The 16,267-nt window shown below is 44.8% G+C and overlaps 1 protein-coding gene across 1 annotated transcript in view; it reads left to right on the forward strand.

Moving 5' to 3' along the window:
* Window positions 1-16,267, forward strand: part of NCOR1 (nuclear receptor corepressor 1) — a 310,428-nt gene that overhangs the window by 264,869 nt on the left and 29,292 nt on the right. Inside the window, exons 33-36 of the mRNA XM_082245149.1 lie at window positions 2,870-3,073; window positions 3,199-3,351; window positions 4,606-4,776; window positions 6,908-7,070. Coding sequence (XP_082101275.1) covers window positions 2,870-3,073; window positions 3,199-3,351; window positions 4,606-4,776; window positions 6,908-7,070 — 691 coding nt within the window. The remainder of the gene's footprint in view (window positions 1-2,869; window positions 3,074-3,198; window positions 3,352-4,605; window positions 4,777-6,907; window positions 7,071-16,267) is intronic.

A 16,267-nucleotide genomic window follows, 5' to 3' on the forward strand; every position in this document is an offset into this window, starting at 1 on the left:
TCTGTTCCCTGTTAAGGCGCACTCCACTCGGGCGCTTAGTGCTTCCTGGGCCTTACGCCATCAGGCGTCAGTGGTTCAGGTTTGCAAGGCGGCTACCTGGTCGTCGGTTCATACCTTTACAAAATTTTATAAAGTTGATGTGCTGGCATCGGCGGATGCCTCTTTTGGCCGCAAGGTTCTGCAGGCCGCTGTTTGAGGAGACCGGTGGTCTACCTCAAGGGTTTTTTTCTGTTGGGTTTTCAGTTGAGTCTCATCCTTTTGTCCGATGAGCCTTTAAGACTTCTGGTTGGCACCGGTTGGGCCTTCTGGATTGGATTTTGATTTCTGTTATCCCACCCCTCATTTGTGGCACTGCTTTGGGACGTCCCTACTGATATTAATCAAAGAGGACTGCGTCTGTCAATGAGCGACAGAGAAAATTGGATTTTTGACTTACCGTAAAATCCTTTTCTCTTAAGCTCATTGACAGACGCAGTACCCGCCCCTCTATTTTGAGTTGGGTTGGGTTAAATTCTCTGACACTGCTTTGTTACATAACTGACATCCTGTAGCAGGGAGAGAGAGGATATACCCTCTGGGACTGCCCCTAAGGTGTGGCCAGAACTTTTTTCCTGCCTAGTGTCCTACTCCTGTAGGGGGCAGTATAACCCTACTGATATTAATCAAAGAGGACTGCGTTTGTCAATGAGCTTAAGAGAAAAGGATTTTACGGTAAGTCAAAAATCCAATTATTAGGAACGGACAGTTGAACAGAAATGTGTAAATTTCTTTTTACTACTAGAATTGTATTTGACAACTCCAGTATTATCAGAGGTGTACTGCCATCTTCAGGTTGGAGTTGAATCTGCAAGCTGAGAGGTTTGTTTCCAAGCAGAGTAAAAACCAATGTTGTCTGGCTTTCAAGTCTATGGGAATGCAAAACCTGCTTTTAGAAAGTAAAGTGGTGGTCTAATGAGGGTCACCAGTCAATTGCAGCTGTCCATTAAATTTTTTATTGCCCTCAGGCATCTCAAACTGATGCCATCAACACAAAACCTTATCAGATCGCAGATGTGAGGCAACAGACTTTACAGTAATTTTTGGTATGTGTTCTGAGGAAACTAGTACAATAGCAAGAACAAGCTAAGTGCACTCCTGTGACCCAGATCCAGCCAAAAGCGCGCTAAATTTATCTATTTGTCACTCCTCCGGTCCAGACACTGGAGTGATCCTGACCTTAATGTTGGAATCCACCCAGGTGCCTGAGCCAGGTAATCCTGTCCCCTTCACAGCCTGGTGCTCCAGTGAGCACTGGAGGGGCAGTGCACAAAGCCAGTGACTGACAGTTCTCTGTGTAGAGGTGGCGGGGAACAGAAGCATCATCGCACTGATGCTACATTCACCTAGGTGAGTATGTATGTTTGTTAGTTGGAAAACCCACACTTTCTTTTAATAGGACATGGGCCAGAATTACCAAAACACTATTTTATTTTATTTTATCATCCTATTTATTTATTTATTTTTTTTGCATCTGGACATTTTTATTAAAAATCTTTTTCAGTTATACACCAAAGAAACAAGACAAACAGTAGCCCAAAACAGCGACCACTGCTGAAAATAAAAAAGAAAATAAAGGAAAGCTAGCAAACAGTCTTGTACCATTAAATAACACTGTAAATGATGTCCTATCAAACTCCAGATATTACATTAATGAGATTACCAGTACCTCCATACTACTACAAAGAGGTTATTGACATTCCCAATATCACAATTGAAAAGACCAAGTCCCCAGGCCCAACTCCAGTTTAAATCCCCAATAGACCGAGAACACAATGGTGAAACATATGTAGATTCTGAAGAAAGCCATTGATCCCAAGTTTTCTGAAATTTTCTAGGACAGCCTCTATGCTTTTGTCAATTCCTTCCTTTTCAAGAGAAGGTTAACAGCATCCCTCTATTGTTGGTTTGTGGGAGGGGAGGAGGAAAGCCACTTTTGCAATCTTAATTTGCGAGCGAAGTATAAAGCCCTGGTCCACAACAGACTAGAGTCATCTGGAAGAATATCCTGCAGGGTAATACCCAGTACCGTCAACTTGGGATCGGGGGGGGCACTTGAGTAGAACAAATTCTATTAAGCACCTGGAAAATGTTGGAGCAGCATCTATGTAGCTTGGGGCAACGCCGCACTATATGAATAAGGGTGCCTATATTTGTGAAACAGCACAGACAGTTAGGTGTATCAAATCTTCCCCAGGAGTATAAACGCTGGGGAGTAAAGTGTACCCTGTGTAAAATGAACAGCTGGGTCAACTGCTGTGATGGGGAAAGAGAGACTAGCTGTACTGTAGCTAAGGCCTGTTGCCACTGATATTTTATTATCTTGAATCTACTGTTCTCAGTCTCATAGTGTAGTTTACATGGATTTTGGCTATCAAATAAAAATCGACTGGTGGTCACGTGGCAGTTGGTGAAGAGAACTTTTGTCCTATATATTCTGCTCTTGTTTCTGTGGGCTATTTTCTTGTTGTACTGTGTCTTTGCAAATATCAAAAATTCAGTTTCACACAATCTCTTCAGTTCTTACCTCCTCAACTGTCCTTTATCTAGAGGGTTCTCTGTTCAGGGATTTGCTAGTGAAATATAACTTTGTATTTGTATCTCTTGGGTATTGAGTGAAAGCTTGTCTACCCATACAGATTTCAAGCGCCATGTGTTATGGGTAGCATCTTTGCACTTCTCATGGCTATTACAAAAATTCCCACCTAAACGCTGCAAATCTTAATGTGGTTTTGATCTGAATCATTGTGCATGTTTGTTGCAATTTTCACAACTAATTGAAGATTTTGATTAAATATATTCATAATTATTTCCAATTTTCCTTTATCTGCAGCAGCCTACTTGTTTCAAAGGCAGCTCTCCCCAACACCAGGTTACCCAAGCCAGTACCAGCTCTATGCCATGGAGAACACACGACAGACCATCCTTAATGACTACATCACCTCCCAGCAGATGCAGGTTAATTTAAGGCCAGATGTTGGCAGAGGGCTTTCTCCTAGGGAACAAGGATTAGCAATACCCTATACTGGAGCACGAGGTTAGTTCATTATTTTCTTTCATTATAATGGACTATCATGTACAGCGTGTTTTGACAAATGTATGTTATGATGTTTTTGTTTTTTAACCATTGACCATCAGCAAAATGAAAATGTCTTTAAACAGGTATCATAGACTTAAATAACATGCCACCCACTATTCTGGTACCTCATCCTGGAGGAACAAGTACTCCACCAATGGACAGAATTACATATATGCCAGGGGCGCAGCTTGCTTTCCCTGGGAGGCCATACAACCCCCCAGCATCTTTGTCTCCAGGTTTGTCACTTTTTACTTCCTAAATTTCTAAAAATGTATTCTTCATCTGATTCTTTACTGCAGTCATCCACATTTATTGCACATATATTGACATGAAATAAGTCAACTGAGTTGGCTTAACTGATGGCGGTCGTGTTGGGAAGAATTTGAGTATTAGTTGGATATCTACTATCGAGCTGTCATTGCTTTCTCATATGATATCATAGCAGAAAACGAGTTATTTTAGGGATTTTTGAATAGGTGTTGCTGGCATCTCCTATTTAATTAAACTAATCCTAGCCTAAAGGTGCCTCTGATAACAACAGTGCTTGTGCCTTAAGTTCAAGATTAAAGATCTAAAGCAGGGGTAATCAAACTGTGGCCCTCCAGATGTTGCAGAACTACAGGTCCCATGAGGCATAGCAAGACTCTGAGAGCCACAAGCATTACACCCAGAGGCAGAGGCATGATGGGACTTATAGTTTTGCAACATCTGGAGGGCCACAGTTTGCATATCCCTGATATAAAGGTTCAGATTTTCAAAATAAAAATAACAAAAATGTTATACTTACCCTGATCCTCCTCTTCTGGTGTGCCCTGGCAGCGCTCCTAGCTCCTTCTCCATCAGGTTCCCCCACAGAAAGCTGCTTTCCATAGGGGCACCCGTATCCCGAATCCTGTTGCTGCGTCCAATGACAAAGACAGCGGGACTCGAAAACGTCCCCCCCCCCCCACGTTACTGGATTTGGTATTCACAGCAGCGGGAGCTGATGGCTCCCACTGCTATCAAACTGTCAATGATATGGAGTCGCTGATCTCATACACGGCGCTTGAACGAATGGACTCGGGTAAGAAAAGGTGAGGTCTGTGGGGGTACTGCAGCAAAGAAGGTTTTCACCTGAATGCGTAGAATGGATTAAGGTGAAAGACTTTTGAGACTTTACAATCTCTTTAAGACCTACCTACTTCTACTTCCAAGCTATGTCCTCTTTCATTCAGCATCAAGTGGCAGAGGGCAGTAGAGGATCTGACAATTGAAGGATAGAATGTGGAACGTGCTGGGTTACATTGGACTTCATCTGGAATTTGAGAGATGTTAAAGCTGTGTACAATTTATTTTTTGTTTTTTTGCATTTAGAATTTTTGAGTTTAGATAAATGGGTTCTTTACATTTTCTTGTGATTGCCTATATAGACTGTATAGACTGTGTGTTTGACCCTTCTGTATGACATTCATAACACCTGTCCTCCATTTTTTTTTTTTTTTTTTTTAAAGGTCATCCAGCACACTTAACTCCTGTATCATCTGCCAATGTTGAAAGGGAGAGAGAACGAGAAAGGGAACGTGAACGAGAAAAAGAACAGCGTGACAGAGAGCGGGAACGGGAGAGGGAGCGAGAGAGAATGTCAGCAGCCCCATCACAGAGTGAACTTTATCTGCGACCAGGTGAGCAGCACTACTCTTAAAATAGCACTGGTTACATGACTGTTCTGTAACGCTGGTCTGCATCAGTGGTTTAATGGCTGTGTTTCATGTAACCAAGAATCCTTGAAGAAACTTTATTTTCACATAATTAAGTAATTTATATGCCTTTTTTTAATTGTTGGCCCCAATATTATTAGTGAAATGCATCATTTTAGACTTGAAAACTGTTATTACATTGCAATAAAACTTTGCTGTTTACTACAGAATTGGCCATACTTTTCAGTTTTCTGCCAAAGAGGTGTGATGGCGAGTACTAAAACTGAATTAGAATCCAGCTATCAGTGGGGAAATAAACTTGGGAAAGCCATCATGATAAATTGGCAGCTGTCTCACTGGGTTTTAGTTTACCCTATTTTTCTTGTTAGCACTGTGAGAATTGGTACAGGATAATCAAGATGGCTTTTGGGCCGCATATACACTTTAATGCATTCTCTACATTAAAGTGGAAGTAAAGGAAAAACCTAACTAACTCTAAACCTACTCACACTTCCATTTTAAGGCTAATCTTTCTATTCCTGTAAAGAAAAGATCAATGTGCTTATTTTGAAGCTGCTCCAGTCTGTTCCCAGGCTGAGCTGTGCCAGCAGTAGCTTCAGTGTGTAGGAGAGGCAGCTGACAATGGGAGCCCCATAGTAATTGTAGGTGATGTCACTTCCCGGGCATTTCCTAGCCATTTGTCTGCTTTCTCCTGCACACAGAAGGCACTGCTGGACACCACAGCGGCTGCAGAATAGGCAAGTATAGCAATCTTTTCTTTACAAGGTTAGACAGATTGGGCTTAGAATGGGAGTGGTGGGAGTAGATTGTGTTAGTTAGGTTTGCCTTTATCTCCACTTTAAGGTAAAAAACATTTTACCAAACACTTGAGTCCTGTATCGATCCACCGATGTGCCCATCCGCAGTAGTTCTCCCCTGTCTTTTTCTTCTCACAGGATGTTCGTACAGCAGCGGGAGCTGGGGGCGGGGCGGTGCTGTGCATGTCTATGGCCACACACAGCCCGCCTCGGGAGCGAGCCCGCACATCTGCTACCATAGCAAGCGGCTTGCTATGGAGACAGACACCGAAGAGGAGGAGCCAAAATCGCCGGCGGGGGACCTCAGAAGGGGAGGTTCAGGGCCGCTCTGTGCAATACCATTGCACATAGCAGGCGAGTATAATATGTTTAAAGAAATAAATAGGTTACTATTTCTGACCTCTCCATCTGTGTGCCTCTGTGAACTCCGCAAAGGGAACTTTACATTGAGTAGAAAATAATTCTATTTTTTAGGATGTCAACTAAGTCCTCACCAATTTTTCTTTCAGTACAGAGAAAAATGGGCATTTCTGACCTCTTCATCTGAAAATCCTAGCTGCCTTTCTGTCTTGCTGGCTCATTAGTGTAAATATTGAGTTAGTAATATATAACAAATACACAGACAGGTTTTCATATATCCTAGAGTTTTTATAGATGGCATCCGCCACTTCACAGCTTTTTAACCTATGTTGACCATAATATGGTTTTCATTTCAGCTACAAACATGTTGATTTGGCCATAGCATAATTTGGGGGGTGGCGGCAGGGGTGGAAAATAGAGGTTTAATGTTAAGCCTACTCCTGACAACTCCAACTGACTTGGTGTTTTATAATATAACTAAGTACAGTGCAGAAAGAACATCGGACAGTGGCTTTATTCCAAAAACTGGGTTCTAGAGTGGGTTACAAAAGGTACACTTGCATCTGAAGTTTTGCAAAAAGTACCTTTTATGCTCAAAGCATTCAAGTGGTTAAATAAGTGTGCCTATAGTAAGGAATTGTTAAAGGACAATACCAAGTCCTGCCTTTTAAACTATATGCTCTAAAGAGGTTTAGAAGAATTTATCAGTTACAGAGATGCAACATAGTTTCTTCTTGGCAGAAAATATCTCCAAAATGCTAAAATTGCCATGGTATGAGGAACGCATTGTTACAAAGCAAAAGAAGCGTACGTAATGCACGCAATCTTCTGTTGTATGAAGACCCAAATATATCTTTTGCTACCTCAATTTCTTTGGTAATGTATTACCTTGGTTTGAAGCACATTTATGTCTTCTAATGCTCCTGTGTTTCATCTAGGTACAGAGCCGCCTAGTAGACCAGGCAGTCACGGATATGTACGGTCACCGTCCCCATCAGTCCGGTCCCAGGAGAACATGATACCACAGAGGCCGAGTATATTACATGGAGCTAATGGAAAAAGTGTCATCACACCACTAGACCCAGCACAGCTGCGAATCATGTGTGTATTGTTCCTATAGCTATAAATATTTTATTTCTATATTGTATATTGAATTATGTATTTATATTTCTTAACATATTATAGCTGTAGCATATAACTTTACCGCCAGTGTCATTCCTTTTACATTCATTGAGGAACGTAGCAAAGAATTTTAGATCTTGACCACTAAGTTATATTGCCACCTGCAAGAAAAAGGCACAGCCTTGGGGTGGCCCTTGCTGGTGGCCAGGCTCCCCTACTGCTAGAGGCAGCTAAGTTTTTTTTTTTTTTTTTTGCCAGCGTCAAGGAGTAAGTGCCTAAGCTTCCCCACTTACAAACCATAGTTCCCTTTTTGTGGATGTTTTTGCCTACCATTTTTCTAGCAAGTTGCTGGCTGTGTAACATGCTGGACAGTGTAAATCCTTGGAGTCTTCCTAGTCCAGTCAACAAGTGCTTGCAGTTCCTACCATATGCAGCTTTGGCTGTGACCACCCTAGCGTAAATTTGGACCGTCTGTGAGTTGTTACTCCAGAGGGGCACAAATGACAAGTCCTATTTCTAAACTCGTTTTTATTCAAAGTATTGTGCAACACATACAATATACATGGAAATGGAACAATACCTCAAGTTGAATATTGGCAAGAGACCTATCCACATAGCCACAGTTAACAGTGTATTGCATGATACATAAAAAGTAAATGATACATAAAAAGTAAATGATACATAAAAAGTAAATGAAAACAAGCCAAACAGAAAAAAATAAAGCAAGAAGAACCAACAATTACCCATAGTCCGTCTGAGTACATGACTACAGATAACACATTGTTGTAAAGCAACTGATAATCACCCATATTACCATTCCAGTCAAGAAATATTACGTCACCAAACACCTGGATAGTTTCATACACACAACACTATCGCCAGAACATATGACCTCAATGTAAAAGCATATTAGGGTGGAGGGTCAGACTATATCTATCCTGGGAGTCTATCCATGGGTCCCATATTTTAAGGAAATTGTTAGGTCAACCCTTCGCCTCAAGGGTTAACTTTATTCATTTATTTATGGTTTAGGCCTGCGCTAAGATCAGGCCTTTTTGTTTGGAGGTCACAGAGTTTATTCCCTCTAGTTTTGAGCTCCCTAATGTAAGCAATGAGGGAAAAGGAAGAAAGATACACCACCATCGATCCAACAACAATTTATTGTGTCAACATAGACTGCCACCAGGACATGGGGCACAGAAAACAGGTGACCTGTTTCACACTCTACTCGTGCTTCTTCAAAACCACAGAAGAAGCAGCACGAGTTAATAAGTGTGAAAAGCGTCACCTGTTTTCTGTGTCCCATGTCCTGGTGGCAGTGTATGTTGACACAATAAATCATTGTTGGATTGATGGGTGGTGTGTGTATCTTTCTTCCTTTGCCCTCATTGCTTACATTAGGGAGCTCAAAACTAGAGGCAATAAACTCCGTGACCTCCGACCAAAAGGCCTGATCTTGGCACAGGCCTAAACCATATGAATAAAGTCACCCTGTTGAGCCTCGCATTTGTGGCATAAGGAACTCTCCCATTTGTGCATAAGGAAGAGTCGCTTAGGGGTGTAGTAAACTCTGTGGATATATCTTAGTTGGATGAGTTTATCTCTGGCTAATATAAACCATATCAAAGAAGGAGTTACAAACCTCTTGCCAATTGTCAGGGGTGTGAGGTCTGGGACATCAGTTATAACCACCTATCTTGTAATTTGTAAAACAAGGCAGATTGCCTATCCCTTTAGTAGGGAATAAAACGTGGAAACCAGGCACTTGTGTTCTGGGGAAAGCAGTGCACGTTCCGATTTTGAATCATACAAATGCACTTCTGGAAGACCTAATTGAGCTTCCATTGCATGCTTGATTTGAAAATATCTGTAGTGCCAGCAATGGGGGATGGCAAGTTCCTGTCATGGTTGTGCAAACGATTTGAACACGTCCTAATCTGGAAGCTGGTGGACGTATTTTCGACCTCTCTGTGCACATAGTAAACTATCCATTATGCTACAGAAGCGGGGGAGGGGGGGAGGGGTGTTGGGATGGTGCCAGAAAGGCTGATTGGAAGAGTTTGTGATCCGCCTCAGACAACAAATTCCGATTTTTTTTTTTTCCAGATTCAGGCAATAGTTGTAAATTCTGAGAGGTCCTCAATGTTACCTTACCAGTAGATGTATTAAATGTACGCCTATATATTAATTACTCAGAGTTTCGTATGATAGCACTGCTGCAGCCGCAGTATGGGCATTATTAAGTAGTCCTATTTCTGTTACTGCTCAAAGGGTAGCGCCACATTACCTCTGGATATAGGCCTAGTCTGTTGGAGGTCTGACACTGAGAAATAGTTCCTTTTCCCCTTTTGGCAGTACCCCAAACCTAGGGTTTATCCCAATCTGTGTGCAAGGATGTTTACAGTTGTTTTGATATGTGGGTCCTTGAATAATTTTCGGGTTTTATCTTCCTTTTGCTTACCCTCTAAAATGGGCATAGGAACACCTGAAATTAAATCACAATTTCTCAATTCCTCATGGACGCACACAGCTCCTGATCTTCTTAATCATTGGGTTATACTGCCCCCTACAGGAGTAGGACACTAGGCAGAAAAAAAACTTGGCTATGCCTATGGGCAGTCCCAGGAGGTATACTCCCACTCTCAGCTATAGGCACTTTTTTGCCTAGTTAGCAGTAAGGACCTAGTTACTTGCTGGGATCTTTGGTCCTGGCAATTCTTTTCTTTTTATTGGATTTTTATATTTTTCCTGTGAGACTGCTGGACTGGGCGACGGGCTGGATATTTTTAAAAATCCAGTGGACACCCCAGTCTGGCCAGCGAGCGGGGGCTGGCCTGTGATTTTAACGTCTCACGAGGTTGCATACGACCTGGCCTCAGCCTTAGTCACAGCTTTCCTCCTGGCCGACAGCCCACACCCCCCCCCCCCACTACGGTGGAGAGGAGGTTCTGTCTGGAGCGGTGACCACCCTGTTTCTGGTATGGGAAGTAGCTCTCCCCCCTAGAGGGTTTTAAGGTGAACGTGGGCCCCTCCGAGACACTCAGACTCCCGGATTCTCCTCCCCATGCAGTGTCCCCCCCCTCCCTCATTGGTTCCTGCAGACACTTTGCCTCGCCCCTCATCTGCCTAAAATCCCCATGGGGTGGCCTTTTCAGGTCAGTCTGGGGTGCTGAGCTAGGGAGGGGGGGGGGGGTGGGAAATCACCTTTTGGGAGGGGGCTGAACCTGGTGGGGGCTCCTGCCAGGGCCCCCCTTCCTGCTGGTGTCATTTTCGGGGCTCTTGGGACCCCAGGATCCACCATTTTCTTGTAGCCTATGTGCTGTAGATTCGGCGGCCATGTTTGTGTAACCTCGGGGGCAATTTTCTAGCGGTTTCTCATTGCTAATAGCGGCGGCCATGACTGTGAAGCATATATGGGCAGTGATTTCGGCAGTGGGAGCCCCTCCCTATCCCCTGGTGCTGACTCCTGCATATTTCTCTTCCTGATTGCCGTATGTGTGTGCATGATCTGCGATGCCTGATCGGTCGGTGGGGAGTCTGGTGGAGTCCTCTCTCTCTCTCTGCTATAGGATCGGCTGGTGCTCTGTGCCTGGTACTCTGTTGTACTGCCAACGCGGTGGGGGTGTCCCCAGCAGTGTTTTTACACCATTTTTTGTGGGTACCCCTTTTTAACTCATGGAGTTCTTTAACTCATGGAGCACATTTCCCCACCTGATCCCTTCTCATACTGCACTGACGGCAGTCCTGGAGTCTTTGGTGTCCAAGGTGGATTTGGTCCTGGGGAAACGGCTAGCAAAAAGCGTCCCCCCGCCTTCACCTGCCACATCTGTCTCCTCAGATCCTGAATCTGATTCGGCCGCCTCGGACGCGAGTCACCCTGCTGGGTCCGTGTCTACACACCCTGATTTCTCAGATAGTGAGGATGATTCCTCTGCTTTTGTACTTGCGCATGAAAAGGCGCTGTGGATGCATTGATTGTATCTGTGCGTGACACTTTCAAAATGGACGATGCGGCGGTTCCTTTTGGCACACACAAGGCCTCCAGAGCGGAAAGGGTGTTCCCCTTTCCCACTTTGACAAAACTGTCGCTTAACACTGGGGTTGTCCAAAACGCCCCCTTGTGGTCCCTAAACATTTTGCTATGCGGTACCCTTATGAGGACTTCCTGCTTAAAAAGCTGACTGTCCAACCTGTGGTGGACTCTCCGGTTTCTAGGTTAAACAAATAAAGCAACCATGATTCCTGTTGAGGAGTTCCCGGCCTTTAAGGACCCGGCTGACAGAAAAGTGGAGGCTGTGGCCCGCCATATGTACACTGTGGCTGGTTTGGCACTTAGGCCGGTTTTTACTATTGCCCTGGTGTCGCAAATTCTGACAAGTGGGCCAAGCTTATACGCCGGTACCTGGAGGGGGAGCAGCTTCCCCCTGCCTTTGTGAGCTGGCGAACCAGTTGGGCCAGGGGCTGCAGTTTCTGTGATGCCTCTTTGGATACGGCTCCTCTGATTGTGAGGCTGTCTGTCTCAGCAGTGTTCCTTAGGCATTGTAGTTTGGCTTAATTGCTGGTCTGTGGACCAGACTTCTAAGAAAGCCTTATCTGATCTCCCCTTCCTAGGGGGAATCACCTGTTTGGAGCTTCCCTGGATGACATCATTAAGGGTCTTAGAGGATGAAGACTACCTTTCTTCCACAGGCTAGTAAGGGCAAGGAGCTCTCTCATAGACGAGGTCCATCCTTCTCGGCTCATAAGAAGTTTTTCGTCCCTCAGGGTCTCAAGACAAGTGATCAAAACCCTTCAGGGCCTCCTCTGGAGGATCCAAACGAACCTGGTCAGGCAAGCCAAGAGCGGGCTTCTCCAGACCTGCTGACAAGGCTCCCTCACCCGTATGTGGGGTGGGTGGATGTCTTCGCTTGTTTCTGGACCCGTAGAACTCCCTGGTACAGGAGGAGTGGGTCTATGAAGTCATACGGTCTGGCTACAAGATCGAGTTTAGTTCTTACCCTCCGGAAAGCTTTTTTTCTTCCAACTTGTGCCTGTCCCCAGAATGCTTACGGATCTCTTTGGGCCAGTGCAAGACTTGCTGAGCCAAGGGGTGATTGTCCTGGTTCTGACTTTTTCAGGGGTTTTATTCAAACCTGTTTACAGTCCCTAGAAAGGAGGGCAAGGTACGTCCAATTCTGGACCTCAAGGCTCTAAACTGACTTTGTGCCGGGTGCAGATTTTCCGAATGGAGTCCATTCGTACTGTCATTCCTGCATCAGGGGCTTCTTGCTTCTATCGACATCAAGGACGCTTACCTTCCCATCCCAATATGTGTTTACCAGTGCTTCCTCCGCTTTGCCATGGGAGAGGAGCATTATCAGTTTGTGGCAATTACCCTTTGGTCTCGGGTCTTCACAAAAGTGTTGGCCCCGGTGATGGCATTGTTGCGTCAGCGGGGGATCGCGGCACCGGGGTACCTGGATGATCTACTGCTGCAAGTGGAGTCTCTGATTGCTCTGGTGGACAACTTGGAGATTACTCTGCAAAATCTGTGGGAGTTTGGTTGGATTCAAAACCACCTTCAGAAGTCTGCTCTGGTTCCATCCACAGATCTGGATTATCTTTGCCTGACTCTGGACTCGGCCTTAGCCAGTCTGTTTCTTCCTATGGAAAAACTCCAGAAACTGCAGGAAGCAATTCAACTTTTATTGTCCAGCAGATGGTCATCCCTTTGAACTTGCATGCAGGTGCTGGGCCTGATGGTGTCTGCTAGAGCTGCACGATTATTCGTTGGAAAATACTGATCTTGATTCATCCCCCCCCCCCCCCCCCCCACACACACACACACACACACACACACACACACACACACACAATCTCAATCCCCAATTTTCACAATTCTCAGTGCAGTCATAATGGGTTGATGACACATAGCAAGACATCCCAGCTGTCTGTGTCAGAACGGAGCCGATGCTTCCTGTGTAGTTCCGGCTCCATTCTGTCACAGGCGAAGTGTTATTAAATGCACTCCGTCTGTGAGAGGAGACTGAGGAGAGCTACAGAAAGCATCGTCTCTTCGCAAGCTTTTCCCATGAGCTGTACCCGCCAGCAGTACCAGCCAGCAGTACCCACCAGCAGTGCGTACCAGCCAGCAGTAAGTTACATGTGCTAGGGGTGCAACTAGCCCCCAGCACATAATTGTAAGTATCCCAGCATGAAAACTTTAAATCACTGAAGTGGTCATGGTGGTTAGACTGTTCCTTTAATATCTCTCAGAAGAAGTAAACCTCTAGAAGATGATCAAATGCAATGCAATCAGTATACAGTTATGTTAAATTGGTGGGGACTGGAGGGAAAGCAGTCGGCCGCGGCGGAGCCAGCCTGGAACACAAATGACACCGATACAGGAACTGACGTCAGCTGAGAGACAACGTGATGTGGTGGATGGGCGGTATCGCCTTTCTTCAGACATAGGCCCCGGGGACACTGGACCCTTCATCCCTCTCCATGAAGTGTACATTTATGCCATGCTTTTTCAAATGTGAGCTGTCTTTATGTAACCCATTATTATCATGACAGAGGAGGGGGTAATCCTTGTCACACCTTTATTTCAAATGGTTAATATAAGAATATATATATATATATATATATATATATATATATATATATATATATATATATATAGAGATCTTTAAAATAAAAAGAATTTTGAGAATCGTCATAGAATCATGATCTTCATTCTAAGCAAAAAAAAATTGTGATTCTCATTTTTGCCAGAATCGTGCAGCTCTAGTGCCTGCCTTCGAGGCGGTTCCATTTGCACAATTCCACACAAGATCTCTGCAAAGAGAGATTCTAGTGAAATGGGATAAGAATCCACAGTCTATAGACAATCTGATCCGGCTGAGTCGGCGTACGAGAGGGTCCCTGATATGGTGGCTTTGTTCTCCGCCAGGGAAAATCTTTTCTCCCCCTGTACGGGATGGTGGTCACCATGGATGCCAGCCTGTCCGGGTGGGGAGGCATCCTCAGAAAAGATATTGCTCAGGGGGTTTTGACACTGGAAGATTGACATGACAGACTGCCGATCATTGTACTGGAGCTGAGTGATCAGACTTTGTCTGGATCATTGGACAGATCGTCTTGAGGGGTGTCCGGCGCGAATTCAATCGGACAATGCCACGGCGGTGGCCTATGTCAATCACCAAGTGGGCACAAGTGTCCTGGCGGCTCGGAAAGTAGCCAGCATTCTAAGGTGGGCAGAACGTTTCGTTGGGGCCATCTCTGCTGTACACATTCCGGGGGTAGAAAATTGGCAGGTGGATTACCTTAGTTGACAGATGTTGGACCAGGGGGAATGGTCACTTCATCCAGAGGCGTTTCATCAGTTGTGCCTCTGGTGGGGTTACTCCCGAGGTGGACCTGTTTGGCCTCTCGTCTCAACAGGAAGGTGCAGAGGTTTATGGCACAGTCTCGGAACCCTCTGGCGGGGTTTATCCTCGCTCCTTTTCAGTGGCTCAAATCTTGACCTTCTGGCAACAGGGGGGTTGAGCAGCGCCTGGCCTTGAGTTCTATCAAAGGCCAGGTTTTGGCCTTGGCGGTCTTCTTTCAACGACCATTGGCCACACTTTCCTTGGTGTATGTTTTTTACCCAGGGAGTATGACACTTGGCTCCTCCGGTGCGGTCTCCATTGCCGCCTTAAGACCTCAATTTGATGCTTTCATTCCTCCAGAGACCTCCTTTTGAAAATCTTAGGGAGGTTCCCCTGCTTAAGTTATCCCAGAAGGTGGCCTTTTTGGTGGCAATCACTTTTGCGGGGTTGTCTTGTAGTTCACATAGATAAGGTGGTTCTGTCCGTCATTCTTTCCAAAGGTTTTCTCTGATTTTCATTTAAATGAAGACATTGTGTTGCCTTCCCTGTGTCCCAGGCCAAAACATCCTAAGAAAATTGCCTTGCATTCCTTGGATGTGGTTCGGGCAATTAGTGTGTTAGTCTTTTAGGAAGTCAGACTCACTATTTGTGCTCACGAACGGACCTCTGAAGGGGTTGGTCGCTTCTGCAGTGACCATTTCCAGATGACTCAGACAGACGGTGTTTCAAGCCTATTCAATTAAGGGTCAGGTTCTCCATTCCCTTTACGGCGCACTCTACTAGGGCGCTTAGTGCCTCGTGGGCCTTCTGTCATCAGGCTTCAGTGACGCAGGTTTACAAGGTGGCCATCTGGTTGTCTGTGCACACTTTTGCAAAGTTTTATAAAGTGGATGTGTTTGCATCTGTGGATGCTTCTTTAAGCCGCAAGTTTTTGCAGGCTACTGTTTAGAGGATCTGGTCCTCTTTGAGGGTGTATTTTTTTTTCAGGTGAGCTCCAGTTGTTCTTGGTTGAGCTCTATGTTGCCTGGTTTGCTATGGTTTAGCCTTGGGGAATTTTTTTCTGCTGTTCCCACCCCTCATGTTTAACACTGCTTTGGGACGTCCCAATGGTTAAGATCAGGAGCTGTGTCCGTCAATAAACGATAGAGAAAATGGGATTTTTGTTTTACCGCAAAATCCCTTTCTCTGATGTTCATTGACGAACACAGCATCCACCCCTCTGGAGTTGGATGCCTATAGTTGAGAGTGGGATTATACCGCCTGGGACTGCCCATAGGCATAGTCAAGCTTTTTTTCTGCCTAGTGTCCTACACCTGTAGGGGGCAGTATAACCCAATAGTTAAGAAGATCAGGAGTTGTTTCAGTCAATGAACATCAGAGAAATGGATTTTATGGTAAGACAAAAATCCAATTTTTCTTTTTGGCAAACTAGTTATCACACTCATGGTTTACGAGTTGTAACGAATAAATATCTGACTACAAGATGTATTCCAGCATAGAAAATCTGTCATGATAAAATGACATTGGATTTTTTTTACAGTGCCTGTGCACCAACAAACGTGTTTTGCTTATGCAGAGCACAAGTGGCTGGGTCACTCCTAGGAGTTGCACCACCATACATGCCTTGTCTTCTCTTTCCAACCACTCTATTTAATTGCCCGGAGCGCAGAAACTCACCCAGTGGTTCTGGTTATAGAGGATATGGAACTTGTTCCCCTTCTTGTGCAAGCACTGGTGTTTGGTGATTAGCTGCTCAAACACCCAGTGCTGACACATTGGGAGTTGGGGAGAAGAGTCTAAACAGTGATTCTTTTTTTTTCCTCC

The sequence above is a fragment of the Pelophylax lessonae genome, assembly GCF_965119305.1.
Source record: "Pelophylax lessonae genome assembly, chromosome: 2".
NCBI classification, from domain to species: Eukaryota; Metazoa; Chordata; class Amphibia; order Anura; family Ranidae; genus Pelophylax; species Pelophylax lessonae.